This window comes from Ixodes scapularis, unplaced genomic scaffold, assembly GCF_016920785.2.
Source record: "Ixodes scapularis isolate PalLabHiFi unplaced genomic scaffold, ASM1692078v2 PGA_scaffold12__126_contigs__length_90152505, whole genome shotgun sequence".
Taxonomy (NCBI): domain Eukaryota; kingdom Metazoa; phylum Arthropoda; class Arachnida; order Ixodida; family Ixodidae; genus Ixodes; species Ixodes scapularis.
Window position 1 is genome coordinate 10,384,479 of NW_024609838.1, and position 15,645 is coordinate 10,400,123.

The window sequence follows — 15,645 nt, forward strand, 5'->3', positions numbered from 1 at the left end:
CAACAGATAACGAACCCACGCGGGACCCGCTTCTTGGAATCCCCGCGCCTGCTGGTGTGCTCGCGAAACCTCACGCATCCCCAACAAGGCTTCTTTATAATCTCCGCGCCTGCTCATCTGCTCAGTAAACCTCAAAACCGCTACTATCCGATGCAGACAATCAAGCAACACCTAATCCAGGTAGCACAAGAGCTGGGGCCCACGAGGGGCCCACGCGGGCAATGGGGCTCGGGTAGCCCCTATACAAAGTCCACATTGGTCTCACGTGGGCGTAGCGTGGGCATGCCTAATATGGGCTGCCTAAGGGCTGCCCATGCGGTAGGGAGTATTCACTGGCGGCCATAGCTGTGTGCGCGACTGCTGAGCGCGTGCTGATGGCGAACTTCCAGGGTTCTTTTGTAACGTGCATTCCGCACCCTCAAGATTGCCGGTCTTAGCAGCCTATTAATGTGGGCTCGTTCTGAGCATGCGCTCTAGATAACACCCACAAATATGGCACTCAGTGAATGCTCCTTATAGACGATTTACGCACGCGCCAAATTACAGCCACCATTGCTGACCTTCTCTTGTCTTACCGAGATGCCGAGCAACTGAAACGATAGTTAACGAACCTGTACGAAGGCCGATGCTTTAGAAAGGGACGCAGTTGAATCTAATATGGCGATAACCTGGACTGCTATGGTAATGATGAAGTGAAATAAACGGAATAAGAGGAAACAAAAACTGAAGGTCAGTTATGGCGGCGTCCACGCACAGCTGCTGCAAAGCGTCTATACGCCCGTGGGTCCCACATCGGCTACGCGAGGGCATGCCCGATTTAGGCTGCCCGTGCCAGCTTTGCCGAATGTGGTTTCAATTCATTCAATGAGTCAACACGTCCAAAAGACTCCCCTCGGTTGAAGGTGGCAGTTTGGCTGAAGTTGGTAGTTCGGCCAAAGATTCGACTTTGGCTTACTTTGCCCACCGTGGGCCCCACTTCGGCCATAAGCGGGAGCAGAGTTAGCGCAGATGTGGGCTGAGCAAAGTATGAGTATGATCAACTTGGGATTTCCGTGCAGTATACCTCCCACCTCGGCAATGTGGGGACAAGGCTAGCGAAGATACGGGCAAAGCGTGGGCACGTAGAACCCCACTTGGGTCACCTCTACCGTGCGGGTGCCACGTTGCGATTATATGGGCTCCCCGGTGGCAAAGTGTGGGCATGCCTAACTTGGACAACCTGTGCGACTCCCAGAGCGGCACTTTCCACTAATATTGAAAATATTTGTTTACAGCACGTTCTGGAAATTCAGCATACGAGATCGGCTTCATTTGATACCAAATCACCGAGGATTGTAATATTAAGCGACTGTGAGAAATTGTAGGGTTGCTAAACTCGATTACTAACTTACTACTCAGTGTGTATGTTGAGAGGCCGTTTTACGCGGGGTGGAATATTTTACGTAGAGTATTGAAATGAAGGGTGCATTCGAAACATGCTCCTCAGAATGTAAGACGGCTCAAACTGGCTATGTATCCAGAATAAATGGTCAAAAGGATTTCATATAAAACGTGCAGATTTTTTTTTTTCATTTTGTATATTTGAAATGCCCAATTATTTTGTGCTTGCTCATCGTTTTATTGGGGCGACCTGATGTGGGCTGCCCACCTAGGCTCCCTGTGGGTCCCACGACGAGCGTCATTGTAGGCTGCTCAAGCAGACCCACTGTGGGTTCCACGAGGGGCGCCCTTGTAAGTCCCTTGAGGCAGCCCAGGTGCCTGCCCAAGCCGGCCCCACTCGGGCCCGACTTCCAAAACCGACGTGGGACCCACGTGGGCTGCCCAAGTGGGACCCACGACAGGCCCTCCTTTCAGAGCCCACTTTGTGCATTTTCACGAAGGGTTCTCTCGACAGAAACCTAGGTGGGCTGCCAGGGCTGCAGAAGCATAGGCCCCATGCTGGTCCCACAAGGGAAGCCCGGTGGGCAGCCAGAGTCGGGACGACTTGGGCACGATTTGCAAAACCGACGTGGGTCCCACGTGGACTGCCCTCTTGAACCCTTGTCGGCCCCCTTTTTGGAGCCCACTTTGTGCTACTTGGGAAAGGACATTGTCACGGCACTGGTCGTACACTCTAAAAAAAGCCCGTGCGTCTGCTTTCCCGCACAACACTCGGAGAGCCAATCAGCGCAACATACGGAGGCAGCTCAGTGAATGACAATGCCGAAACATATGTTTAGACCAAAAGACGCAGTCTGAGTTGTGACATTAAACAATGCAAGCGTGACATTTTGCATTGCTTAATGTCACAACTCAGACTGCGTTTTTTGGTCTAAACATGTTTCGCCATCGTCATTCGCGGAGCTGCCTCCGTAAGTTGCGGTGATTGGCTCTCTGAAAGTTGTGCGTGAAAGTAGACGCACAAACTTTTTTTAGAGTGTATTTGTATATTACTGGCTAAGCCAATCACAAAAAGACGAAGGATAACGGCACACTCACTCACTATGCGTGATTGGTTTAGCCGGAAGGTAGCAAGCGCGCAAAGCCGCGAGTGCAGTGACGACGCACTCTCGGGGTCCCTTGGTTCGCTCCGTCGGTTCGTGTCGTTGACTGCGCTCGGACACGGTGTGAAATAGAACGAAGAACGACGTCGTTCACGTGGAATCAGTGAAATCACGAAGACGCTTCGAGCGAAGTTTAGCGAGCTTAGTGATCCCGTATCAAGTGGCACGTTCACCCTAGAAATGCGAAGGAGACACGTTTATCACGTCACACGTGTAACCTGTCATACGCTTATCTTATCCGATGGCAGACAGCGTATCTTGCAATACCAAGGTGTCAAATGTCAGCGAATAAACAGCACGTGCTTTTTCATTTAGGAACGGTTCCGCCGATACCCCTATAACACGGCAAAATGAAACGTCATTTACAGCGAATATCGTTCCGATTACGAACGACTATAATCTCGGACGCTGCCACAACATTCAATTACATTAAATGGCGCAATTATGATTCTGCTGCTCATTGTTGCCTTCCAAGCAATCTGGGCCAGCATGCTAGAAATCATGCTGGCCGAGGTTGTCGAGCCGAGACTGGGTCAAAGAAAACAATGCCAAAGCTAGCGGACGAGTTGAGGCAAATTCAGACGGCTTCTCAAGACCATGGCGCGCCTCAGCCTATTGGCCTATCCAATGTTTACAAAATCACAGTCCAGCGTGCGCTCTTCACAGCCCAGCACGTGGGTGTTCTTCGCTTCGGAAAGCGAGCAAAGCACGCGCACTGCGCACCAACTTTCAATATGGCACCAGCCCCACGTTCTTTTTTCGACCCAAGCATCAAGGAGAATGCAGGGATTCGTGTTCCACGCGCCACACGCCTCCACGCCTTTTCCGTATAAAATATTCGAATTAAATAACCAATATAAAGCACTGAGGAACGCGCGTGCAAGGTGCCATTTGTTTTAGGCATTTGCTTTAGAAGAGTTCCCACTGCTGAGGCCAGCACGTGTGACGCGTGGAACACCAATCCCTGCATTCTCCTTGATGCTTGGGTAATATAACAATAGGTCTATTCAGTGATTTTTTCACCCAGTCTCCGCTGTGAGGCTCTTCTAGCAAGCCGGTCCTGGTCAGTCTTCCCTCCAATAAACCTTTTGGGAGAGTCAATCTCTGCAGTCTACGGAGGGTGGCGAATGACGTGGCTCGAATTGTCTTCATACCTCAGAAAAAACGGTCTGTGCTTTGACACTAAGCACGTGTCCATAACGCACCGCTTATTAAATATATATATATATATATATACAGGTTTTATTTCGTAGATTGTAGCCACTGGCTTTCCCGAGTTATTTTCATAAAAGTAGACATCACGGGTTTCTTACCGAGTGGTAAAATTCTGAATACCATTTTCGGAAAACAAAACGTGGTTAAGGTTGGCAATGGCTTCAATGATATTCAAATGCCATAATGCACAGTTTTTTGAGCGTGCACGTGTGAATCGCATTATACTCGTATACACCTCAAGCATCAAGAAGCTTCTTTGTCGGGTTGAAATTGCGAGGATATGAGAAGACTATTTCTTTCAGTGCTTCCTTCCCAAAGCTTGATGACGTAATTTCGGGATCGAAACCACCCGCCTGACAAAAGTCGAGCGCGGTTCATGAATTGGACACGAGAACTGCGTAAGCACTCGACTTCGGCTTGTAGCAATCAATGCCTCGGCGGACATTCGGGTAGTAGCTCGTGTCCAACCACTGCGATGATGTGAATAGCCGAGCTCTAACAATCCCTGGAGCTCAGCGCACGTTTTCTACTTCGCCCACCTCAGCGCGCGAGATATTTCGGTGGCGCCCTCGTTCAGTTACCTTTCGTGACGTCATTACCTTGTGAACAACAAGTTCATTGCTGTTTGTACCATAGAGGTTTGTACTGGGCATGGTGGAAGCCTGAAGTCATAGCGCTCTCAAAGCAACACTGCCAACACCGTCATAATTGAAGTTCTTGCATTCCTTTTATTTCCGTCGATGAAACATCCTTTGCTGACGTCATAGTCAGCATTCGGCCAATTGGGATCAGCCGACTACAGCGACACTTTCGATCGCTCACGTCGCCAATAACGAACGTTGGCTGCATAGGATATGCACCAGGCCACGTGGCCGCTTGTTCCGGCTCCGGGTAAGGGGGGTATGAACGATGCTCATAGTTGTCGAACTTTTTTTTGCAACTGCCATTGTCAAGAAAAAAAAAAAAAAAACACAAAACGTAAGGCAAGTTTATTCAGTCTTTAATGTTAAGAAGTGATTCTAAGTAGTATTTATCGGAAGTTGAAAAATCGTTTCTTGGCTCCTTTCGATGAACACATGGAGAAAACATTATGATGCATAAGGGACGCTGAACTCGTCAAACAGAAAGTTGTGGCCAAAGTTGGCGGAGAGTGCTGATTGGACTCTTGCGACGAAGGCGTCATGTGGGACAAGATGTCAATCATCCAAACTCCCTCGGCGCTCAAAACCTAGCAGTCCGCGGTTCCTCCGGTCGGACGCGCAAGGATCCTTCACTCGCTATTGGTTGACAGTCGTCCTGGTTTCGGAACATGCTCCTCCCATTGACGGATATGAAATCGCCACTTTTATTCGATCTCGGAAACCTTCTCAGGGCACCTTTAGGGGAGAACGGAGTATAGGGGAAGGCTACACCCACCTAAATTGCGTCTAACTGCGTAAATATAAAAAAAAAAAAAGAATATATTTTCTTTTTTTAGTGTCCCTTTAAGGAACGCAGGGAGAGACTCACCAGCCTTTTATTTTCCCTTCTTAGCAAATGAGAATGCTCTATTAGTCGGTACCGAAGAATGAATCATGGGGCAAGAACGAAGAAGGAATCATGGGAGAAGAAGCGCGTAAGCAACATCTTGGGTTTTGGCTTCCGGCGGAGTAACATAAGTTAGCCGAGCAGAGGTGAGGTGAGGTGAGGTAGACTTTATTGGGTCCGAAACTGGTAGATCCCCGCGTCAAGCGAGTCTCTCTTAGGGGAGGTGGTGTCCTACCCTATCTGCGTGCAGCGCTTTTTTTTTTTTTTATTTAACAACAAGAACGATTTTAGGATAAGAACGATGGGAATGATAATTATAACACCAAATATGACGCGAAACCTCCTCGTATAAAAGAAATATCGACAACTTCAGTCGGGGTCTCGATTCGGTTTTCTCAAACACACCCGTCCCATCATTCAAAATAGTTATCGAGAAAATGAGGAAGTTGTTCATAAAACCAACGTTCAAATTTTCCAGCGATCTTCAGTGGGGTGACATCACATGTATTACTCGCAGGTCGAGCAGACAAATTAAAAAAAAAAAAAAAACAGCATTTTCACGCATGTTATTGTTCTTTTTTCTTTTTGCAGGCTCGAGCTTAGTAATCATTTATTTCTCACGATCTAACTTCTTGTATAGAAGTCGGGAACACGTTGACAGTGGATCCCTCTCAGACTCTTGGAACAACATTAAACCTTAAATAACTTCGCGAAAAAAAAAAAAAAGAAAAAAAAACGCTTTTGTGTTTCGCAACTTTGGCTTACTAGTTCAGATTTGTCTATTGATGCGTCGAGCCGATTTGCCGAGGCTGTTATGGCTGAACGGACAAACAAAAAAGGACAATGTACTTAGCTTCTGTTCAGGCTACACCGCTCAAAGGCGCAGGGGTCGGTGCTCCATACCGTAAAACAGGTGAATGAACTAATCATACATAAAAATAAGAGTACGCCACTGCCCATTGACGCACGACATACAAGCACCGCGCTCGCACCTCGCACGCTCGGCATTCCTCATACGTATACACTCTAAGAAATGTCTGTGCGTCTACTTCCATGCACAACACTCGGAGAATTAATCAGCGCAACTTGCGAAGGCAGCCTCAGCGAATGACGATGCCGAAACATCTGTTTAGATGAAAAAAAACACAGTCTGAGTTGTGACATTAAGGAATGCAAGTGTGATGTTTTGCATTGCTTAATGTCACAACTCAGACTGCGTTTTTTGGTCTAAAAATATGTTTCGGCATCGTCATTCACTGAGCTGCCTTCGTAAGTTGCGGTGATTGGTTCTCCGAGTGTTGTGCGGGAAAGTAGACGCACAGACATTTTTAGAGTGTATGATAGATAGTTTGTCAACATCTAAAAGCTTGCAAACAAAAAAAATCTCATCCAGAGGTTGATTCCTGTAAATACCCAATGGCCTCACTGCAAAAGAGAATGAAAAAAAATAAACGGGTTGCCTGACGTTTGGAGAAAAAGATGCGAAAGTTTCAGGACTCGCCGTATTTTGATTCAAAAGTTATAAGCGATTTTAGAAACTTTTAAACGAGGAGGTGGAACCTATTCCCGGTAGCCAGACGCCGTTCGTCCCCATCTATTCACTGGCTCCATTGGCCGCCATTTTCTCATTAAAACTTTCCACAAATAGCTGGAAACTTTGAAATGAGGGAACAGTAAGTTCTGAAACTTTGGCATAATGAATCAACTGCTAGCGATGAACATTTCGCCGCTGTCTGAGAGCATGGCTACGCGTACTTTTGTTTTTGCGCGGAAGGAAGCAACAACATGGTTATCTTCTTTCTTTCCAAACACGCGGTGCGCCGTGTAACGCTTTCATGAAGGGGAGGGAAATCGGGCAATAATGTATTCCGGTACTGTTCATAAAAGTCCAACTATCCAAGAAAACAAAACAAAACATTAGGATTGTTAGGTGACGGTGGACATTACCGTATACGCGTATGATTGAACATGAACATGATCATAAATATCGGGACCGCTCAAAGAAGGTGCTGTAACGTTATGACCCTATCGACCCACTAAATTTGGCGGGAACATTTTCCCGCCATATTTAGTGGAAAAGTTTGCTGTGAAATTTAGCGGGTCGCTAGGGTCCTAACGTCACAACCACCTGTGACGTCACGTGGCACGTGACGCTACGGACTAGACCACGCACACACGCTTGCACGGCTTGGGGAACGAGTGGAGGTTCGCATGAGAAGGCTTTGCGAACGTGGTCCAAAAACCCTGTCGTGTTTCACTCTTAAAGGCGAAGTTTAAAGCCTCCCCCAGGTGTTTCGACGGTTATTCCTACTTGTACAAAATTTGCGGGGCATATTAAGAGCTGGAAAAGAGGATGAAATGCAACGTTTTAAGCTTAGAAATTTATGCTTCGAAGGGTCATGTAAAAGGACAACAAATGAACACTGCGCTCCTGAGGAAAACTATTGTTTCGATTAGGTGACCATCATTGCCAGTTTCCTGGGTGAAATGTATAGTTTAACACACATTTCACGCAGCTATATATATATATATATAAAAAAACACAAACGATACAATTTTTATGCGAAACAAAAATGTAAAAAAAAAGTGTTCATGCTTTTTTTTTTTTTGCGTGCATTAGGTTGAAGATGTTGCAGTTTTGTCGTAAGAAAATACCATGGAAGTGCAGAAAGTAAGCTTAATGCCATGATCTTTACAAAATTTCGGTACAGAAACATAAAAAATCTGCTTTAAACATCAAATCATTATTAAATGATAGTTTTCTCGAACTGAGAATGAAGAAAAAAAAATGAAACTGTGATAAACGAGTTTCAAAGTTCAGAACGTATCACTTTAGATAGCGCCTGGCATATCAAAAATAATTTATATAGATAAAAAAAAAAAGAATAGTTTCCGTTACAGGAGTGAAACTTTTTGTCTCCATCAGGGTACTTGAAAGCTGATAAGGCTACTTGCTAAAACTTTGAGCAATAGAAGACAAGAATTGTAGTTTTAAAGTGATGTCAGATCATTTTGACAAAGGTTTTATCACAAAATAAAAAAAAAACTACTTCCGAGCAGAAAATTAGTCAGAAGTTAAACGATGCAGGTGAAGCCTAGGAACACCATTTTGTAGTTACATTCATTGGCACCTTTCAGCACCAGCTATACTCCGTTTTACTTTAAGTGCGAGCGTGGCAGAAGCTATAGGGAGTATTCACTGGCGGCCATAGCTGTGTGCGCGAATGCTGAGCGCATGCTCATGGCGAGCTTCCACAGTACTTTTGCAACGTGCATTCCACACCATCAAGATTGCCGGTCTTAGCAAACTAGTAATGTAAGTTCCTTCTGAGCATGCGCTCTAAACAGCACCCACAAATATGGCGCCCAGTGAATACTCTTTATAGGAGACAAAAGCGGCTGGGCAACAGAAGTCGCGTTCTTTCCGACGTTTCAAGTTTCAAGAACATTCCAGCTGTACCTATAACGTAGAATAGAAAAAGGGAAAAAAGCGGGTCGGAGAGCAGCGCACCGTTCTAACCCCGTCTCCCACAAGGCAAAGCTGATGTTGGCAAAAACAACCGAAAACCGAGGTTACACAGCCCCCCCCCCCCCCCAAAAAAAAAGGAACAAGAGAAGAACACACGTGAAATTGATGAGAACGATTATTAGTGTCCGACCGTTCTGCAGACCATGTGATGCGCATCACAAGACACTGGCAGTCCCTGGTACTTAAAGAACGTATAGAGCCCGGCAGCCCCGCATTCAGTATGGATCGAGTGCATGGGATTTCAAGCAGGGGGCTCATGAAGAGAGCCTCGGAGCTCGCACAGTGTGTTTCGAGTGTTTTTATTGCAAAAGTTGAACGCACATTAGGTTTTTTTTAAGCGTGTCTCATTGTAGCCCACTACGTTCCCTCGTTTTGCCCCACAGGGAGGGGCAAAACGAGTCATTGTGTGACTTTCAGATATTGTAGTTTTGTTTAATGTTTCGCTTGCTCCAGTTAAGTAATATCTACTTAGCACAGGGTCAAGACACGTAAACATACCTCCGCACTGTGTTTTTTTTTAATACTAAAGCAAAAGTAACAATTAGCATTGAAATTAAATTTTGTTGTCATATTTTGCACTACCTTACCCATACGCGTCGGTTACGAGTATACGCCTGCTTTCCCAAAAATACACCTGCCTCGAATAGCCCGGGGCTTCGACGGAGCTTCCAAGCACAAAACGTCGGCCGCCGTTTCCTCGATTACGACGATCGAAATTACCAGTTGCGGCCAGCGAAGAGCAATTAGGCGAGTTGCGTGAGCACGGTAGCACGACCTCGAACCGGCAACCGCGCTCAGTTGTGCAACCGATTATTGCCGACTTCTGTTCAGCCCCCCAATACTGAACCTGCAGAATAGCCACTACCGGATCCATGTCTTGTCACTACACCTCCTCGGGCGATAGACAATAATAAAGGATTGAAAAAAAAAAATGAAAGGCGTAAAACCTTTCAGCGATGCCCGGTAAGCATTAGGCTGGCCATCATCGTTTCAACGCGGCGAGTGTAGTCGATTTGTTGGGGATCTACGTAGGCATTTCAACACTGCTCTTTATGTATTTGTTCCGACATAGAGCCTACACTCGAATAAGTACAGTCCTTTTTGGTTAGCGCAATACACGTGATTTCGTGTTTCCCCTCTTTTCAGATATTGCGATTATGACGTCAATAGTTCAGCTCACCTGCGTACTGTCGCGTCTTTTAAAAAAACGCACATAGTTTAGTTAAGCTATACGAATTCTCTACATACGATCCGCCTGTGTCATCTCAATGTGTCAGTGTAATAGTTATCATTTATAGCAGCCAAACAAGATTCGCCATAAATCCCACTGCGCGGTCCATCAAAACTTGAATCTAAGCTGTGCCGTCCCTGGACGACGTCGTCTGACTGTAACGGCACTTTGCTCATCTAAGAAATAACCGCCGTGAAAGCTGCCCTATCTCAAAGCTAATAATTCAGTTATCTTGTGACATTAAGTAAACAAAAAAAAAAACACTCATTGACATCGTAAAATAGCTGGCACGTACACACATGTTCGACGTTTTTTTTAATAACACTACTTATAATCTACTGTCATTAATAAAACATGATCACAATCCGACAAATTGACGAGTTACACCGGCCCACTGCTGTTTACAGTAGCCGCGAAGCGAATTGCTATGCAAAACATTCATTGATAAAGCGCACCTTCTGTTATTTCCTCCTATCTTAACGGGACTTGTAAATTCTACGTTCGGTATAACAGACAAATTCATCCGGTAAATAGATCAATTAAAAATAAATAATCCCACATACCAATTAATCCGGCGAATAGACCAACTAGTCCAGCGATTATTCCAGAAGGCTAATGAATCCGGCAGCTAAACCATTAAATGCTGCAATAAATTAAACAGATCAAGAAACCCGACGAATGGACAGCTTAGTCCAGCACTTAATAAAATAGAACAATTATTTCGGTGAACATATCACTTAATCGAGCAATAAATTCAAGATACCAATTAATCCCGCGAATAAAACGTAATCCAGCAATTATTCCAGACGACCAGGCAGTCCAGAAATTAATCTAACAGACGTATTAATCCAACGAATAGACCCTTTAAACCGGGAACTAATCCCCCGTCAAACACGTAGCCCGGGGTGGGGGGGCATAGGGCCCCTACGAAATCTTCCATTTTGCTGGGTCCTCCTTTACCCCTCCCCCTCATACAGCATTTTGTCATGGGCGAGCCCCCCCCCCCCCCCTCCCCCCGCAGCCCCCCCTCCCCCGAACAAAATCCTGGCTACGTGCCTGTCCCCCGTACCAGTTAACCTATCGAATAGACCCCTACATCCAGCAACTAATTCACCGTACAAATTAATTCGGCAAAAGGTCAAAGTCAGCTCACCCGCATATCCAAGAGTGTCTCCGGCGCGGCGCCGACGCTTGTCCCGGCACGCACAGGAACAGCGGCGTCGGGCCGGCCCTTCGCTGCGGCTTCTCGGCTTCCGGAACGCACACTTCCGGTCCCGTAACACACACTTCCGGTTCGAGCTCGAGCCTCACTTCCGGCGGCTTCAACATGCCGCCCGGCGGTATCCTCCAAGCACTCACGGAAGAAGAAAACTGCAGCGGCAGCAGTGGTCCGCGATCCGAACGGCGTCAAGGGCCGCACAGGAGTCAGCAGTGACGAGGGACTGACCGCCGTCTTGCGCGCCTAAGACGTCAGCGGCGGAGCTTCTAAAGGTCGGCGCTAGAAGACGTGCGGGTGCTGCACACATGCCGCCAGACGGATCGGCACTGGGTCTCCAACAGGTCGACGTGGACGAAACAACGCGCTCCTGGATGCTTTCGCAAGTCCTCGATGACTCTCTGGTAGTACGTGTCCACCGCAGAAGCGTCGCTCAACGGGTCACGCACTTGTCGCCGCGTTTCGCTCTTGTTCGGCTGTCGATCTGTCACTGCGGATGACGAAGCGAAAAAGGAATCACTCGAGAAGATGGACGTCCTTGGTTCGGGGTCTCGAACCCTGCGGGTACTTGTCTTCGACGAGAGAAACGGCCCCCAGGGATCTGAAGACAATCGAGACTATACCGTAGAACGAGGACGTCGGAGCAGACGTGTATGGAACGCGCCGTGGCAGGCAGCCAGCGTGTATCAGCGACGTAAAGAGAGAAAAAAAAAAAAGGACCGATAAAAATTGCGGAAAGAGAAAGAGCGCTACGCAATCTACAGCCCGCACAAACGAGCAGTCCAGGAACGTACAAAAAAATCGACACAAGGAGTATAACAACAAAAACAAACCTACAGTAGTACGAGTTGTTGATGTTCTGCTGGTTTTTACTTGGAAAGCCCGATGCAATTTACGGTGTCGGTAAATCAGGCCGCTACTGCGGTGCCCTCAGCTCGATTTTACGCCTTGCTGGCACGGGGTGGTGGGGGGCATGCCTCTTAAGAGCGGTCGGGCGTGACTCAAACGGTTCCAACTTGGGCCAATTCTCTCGCGGCCTCTACTCGCCACTGCTGCTCAAGCAGGATGGTCGAACTCCTTGAGCCTGGACGCCTCTTTTTTCTCTTCACCGGACAGCTCCAACTGCCAGCGCGAAAGAGGTTATTTCGAGGACAGAGTTACGACCACGATCGACGGTATTGAATTGAGATAGGGGCGTTCTAAGAGTCGTAGCGGAAGGGACACGCCCTCATCGATCCTACGTGTGGATATCGCCTTTACTACATGACGGAAGTGACGAAGGGCAGTCCTTATTATCACTCGAAACGTTCCACCAGCGCAGCTTAAGTTGTATGGAACTGAGCTTCAGTGTACGACAGCAGTCGAGCTACTCTTTCTGTAAGCTAGTTCCGGTAAAAGTAAGTTAGGAGGAAACTTGCATTTCACTCACACTGTCTCTCCTTTTTTTTTACACGCGTTCTAACGAGATTACATAACAACCACACAGTAGACTAGATACGAGAACCATCTTCAACGAGAAAACCTGAAAGTTGTTGTGGCCACCGTCAAAATCACAAACGGACCATCGGCGAACTTTTGAATCAAGACCATCGAAACACAGAATATGTGACCTTCTTCGGCCAGTATCCTCGTTGGGCATTCGAAAGACCTCCCAAAAGGAGGACTACGAAGGGTCCCAAGGCTACGAGACGCGCGGAGCACATACAAGCAAACCTTCGTCCACTAGATGCCTCTAGACGTAGACAGTAACGTCAAGACGCAAACTCCTCCTGGTAAGTCCTCCCAACGAAGCACACACGCACTACGAAACAGACTCGAAGCACAGTTTGCACAGAAACGACAAATGGACTTCGTAGAGCACCAGGGCCGTGCCAAAGATACACCCAACACCAAGCTGCACTCTATCGAGTTTCGCTGTCTGACCCCTTTTAAGAGGGCTCAGACCGGCGTGCCCACGAGCCGAGTTGAAAGCGAACCGATTTTGAGGATGCGCGGGCAAACAAACTCACGGACGATCGACCAGGTCGGACCTGTCTTAACTCTGCCGTCGGCCGCAGCACGAAGCAGTGTCTATAATGGCGAGGAAAAACGCAGCTGGCATCTATCTCTCACCCACCTGTCGCGAGCGGGAATGGGGGAGAGAGAAAGCCCTATTGCGCACACTAACAATGGAAGGGCCTTGCCGCTGGGCGATTGAGGCAAATGCCACAAGCAAGCGTGCCAGGACTGTGTTTCGGAGCTGCTTTGTTCTTCCCCCCCGGGGAATCCCCACGAACAAGATGCAACTTTCTACCAGCACGTGTTCGATCTGTATACGGTATTATTTCCCCCAATATCGCCGTCGGGGAGATGCTCGCCTAGCCGATACGGTTGTTAGCCGAGCTTTGGTACGGCCCTTCACTGTCGTGCCGTCAATGCCGTGTTTCTAGGTGCTCCGTTGCTGTTGTCGATTTTGTAATAAGATAAAAGAAAACGGAAGGTTTAGGACGAAAGGTTAGCCTCACAGATGTGGGTACGGCTCCCCTGTTGCGTCTGCGTAGGGCAGGTCTCGCGGTTTCTGTTCTTTTGCTCCAGCGAGTTCGAGTGCTCAAGCTGCGTACTCTGAACTTGTTTTCGAGCGTTAGTGCTCAACCTACGTCATACCCAAACCTTGTTTAGCAGACCTCCATTACGCATCCCACTCTACCGAGACCGCGTCTTCTTGAGAAGCACCACACTGACTAGGCTCAGTATCGATTTTGGTTAACGCAATTGTGACGGCAGCGATTGGATCGCGATACCCTGCGATGGTAGGCAAGCAAGCACCAAGTAAGGAAGAGTACAGTGTCAGCGTTACAAGTGTTCTGCCAACCGTAGATGGGAACAGTGACGTCGTTGCGCTTAGGCTAAGCAGTGACTGGACAAAAAAGTCGCCTACGAACTGTTTCTATGGGACCGTACTCTATCAAGCTAACCAATGGAAGCGCTTACCCACTGCGTTATTTTTATTAAAAGGTAGAAGCGCAGCTAATCTTAATTGCGCCCAAGGATCAAAAACAGTTGTGCCGCCCTCAGAGCAACTACGTCGTTATCCATGATACTATAATGCGGTATCCAACACTACCACGCCAAACTAATGGAGCTGTGTCCTTACAACAACTGCGGTATTATACCGATACTCATGTTATTGTCCCACAGCCTACATCATTCATAATTGGAACCCAACAGCGCGTTGCTCTAAGTAGTCCTATGTGGCCTATAGTATGGAAGGTTTCAAGTATCACACCCAAAATGCCAATCGTTTTAAGTGTTATAAATTTTATCCGACAAAATGGAGACGCTTGCAGCGATTCAATCTCAGTCAGACGTGTGAAATAAACGACGCCGGACACCGCTTGACGCACGCGCGAACGGTAGCTTCATCCGAGATAAAATTCCAACCCGTCTCCGGCGAAACTGCACAAGACTGAACGCAATGTCAGGAGCCAAAGGGAAGAGCAGGCGAGATATCGTTGACAAGATAAGATACGCGCAAAGGTCAAAAGAAAGCAATTGCAACAAAACTTGATCGACCAGAACCTCAAATCGGAGAGAACCGAGCGAAGCCAGATAATCGCGCAATACCAATCGCCGATTTTTTGTTTGTTTTAATCTCGAGTCAAGGACCTTTTTGTAATCTCACGCACGCAAACGAAAACACCACGAGCGCAAATTAAAATAGATCCTCGCTGCGTACTCACGGTTCCAACTCCTGCTCACGCTACACGCACCCACCCACACAAGCGTCAAAGGATCGACAAGTATTCGTGACGCAAACCGCACTTCTTCGGGGATCAACACGGAAAACACGTCGACGACTCAGCGGTCGTTAAGTGGGGCAACACAGCACTGGACGAAACAAGCACACACACACAAAAAAAGCTGTCACTGCGTAGTGGTTGTACACACGACGCTGGCGATGGAGCACTCTGTAGCTCGGCCCCCTGCACAACAGGCTCACGGGCACCGCGCCGGCTGCGTTGACGTCTCTTGCATGCCTCCCGCAGTCTTATCCGAGATGTTATTGTTACGATGACTTCCCTTTCCGCGCACACCCTTTCTTCTTAGGAGAGGGCGGAAACGGGAGAGAGAGGGAGAAAAGGAAAGGGGCAGCAGCAGAAGTAGTAGTCGTAGTAGTAGTGGCGCTGGAAATGCTGTGGCAGCGATAACACAGCTTTGTTTTGAAGACGGAACTCGTAAAAACGTCAGAGACGCTCTTCTTAGTCAATAAGCCGAGACTGGCGAATGGAGTTGACTTCTGAAGAGAACCGGCTCGGCTTCAAAACGACGTCGCGACAGCGATTTAAGAAGTCGACTGGTAGGAATGATGGTTCTTACGAGTGACGCCCGCGTGCACTGAATCGGT

At 47.6% G+C, this 15,645-nt stretch overlaps 1 protein-coding gene across 2 annotated transcripts in view; it reads right to left on the reverse strand.

Moving 5' to 3' along the window:
* Positions 1-15,229, reverse strand: part of LOC8033686 (cAMP-specific 3',5'-cyclic phosphodiesterase 4C) — a 369,069-nt gene extending 353,840 nt beyond the window's left edge. The window contains exon 1 of one of the 2 annotated variants that reach the window (XM_040498575.2): positions 11,199-15,229. In XM_040498575.2, coding sequence (XP_040354509.1) covers positions 11,199-11,374 — 176 coding nt within the window. In that variant the 5' untranslated portion in view covers positions 11,375-15,229. The remainder of the gene's footprint in view (positions 1-11,198) is intronic. The other variant, XM_029970554.4, reaches the window with a different exon arrangement.
* Between the last annotated feature and the right edge of the window lie 416 nt (positions 15,230-15,645).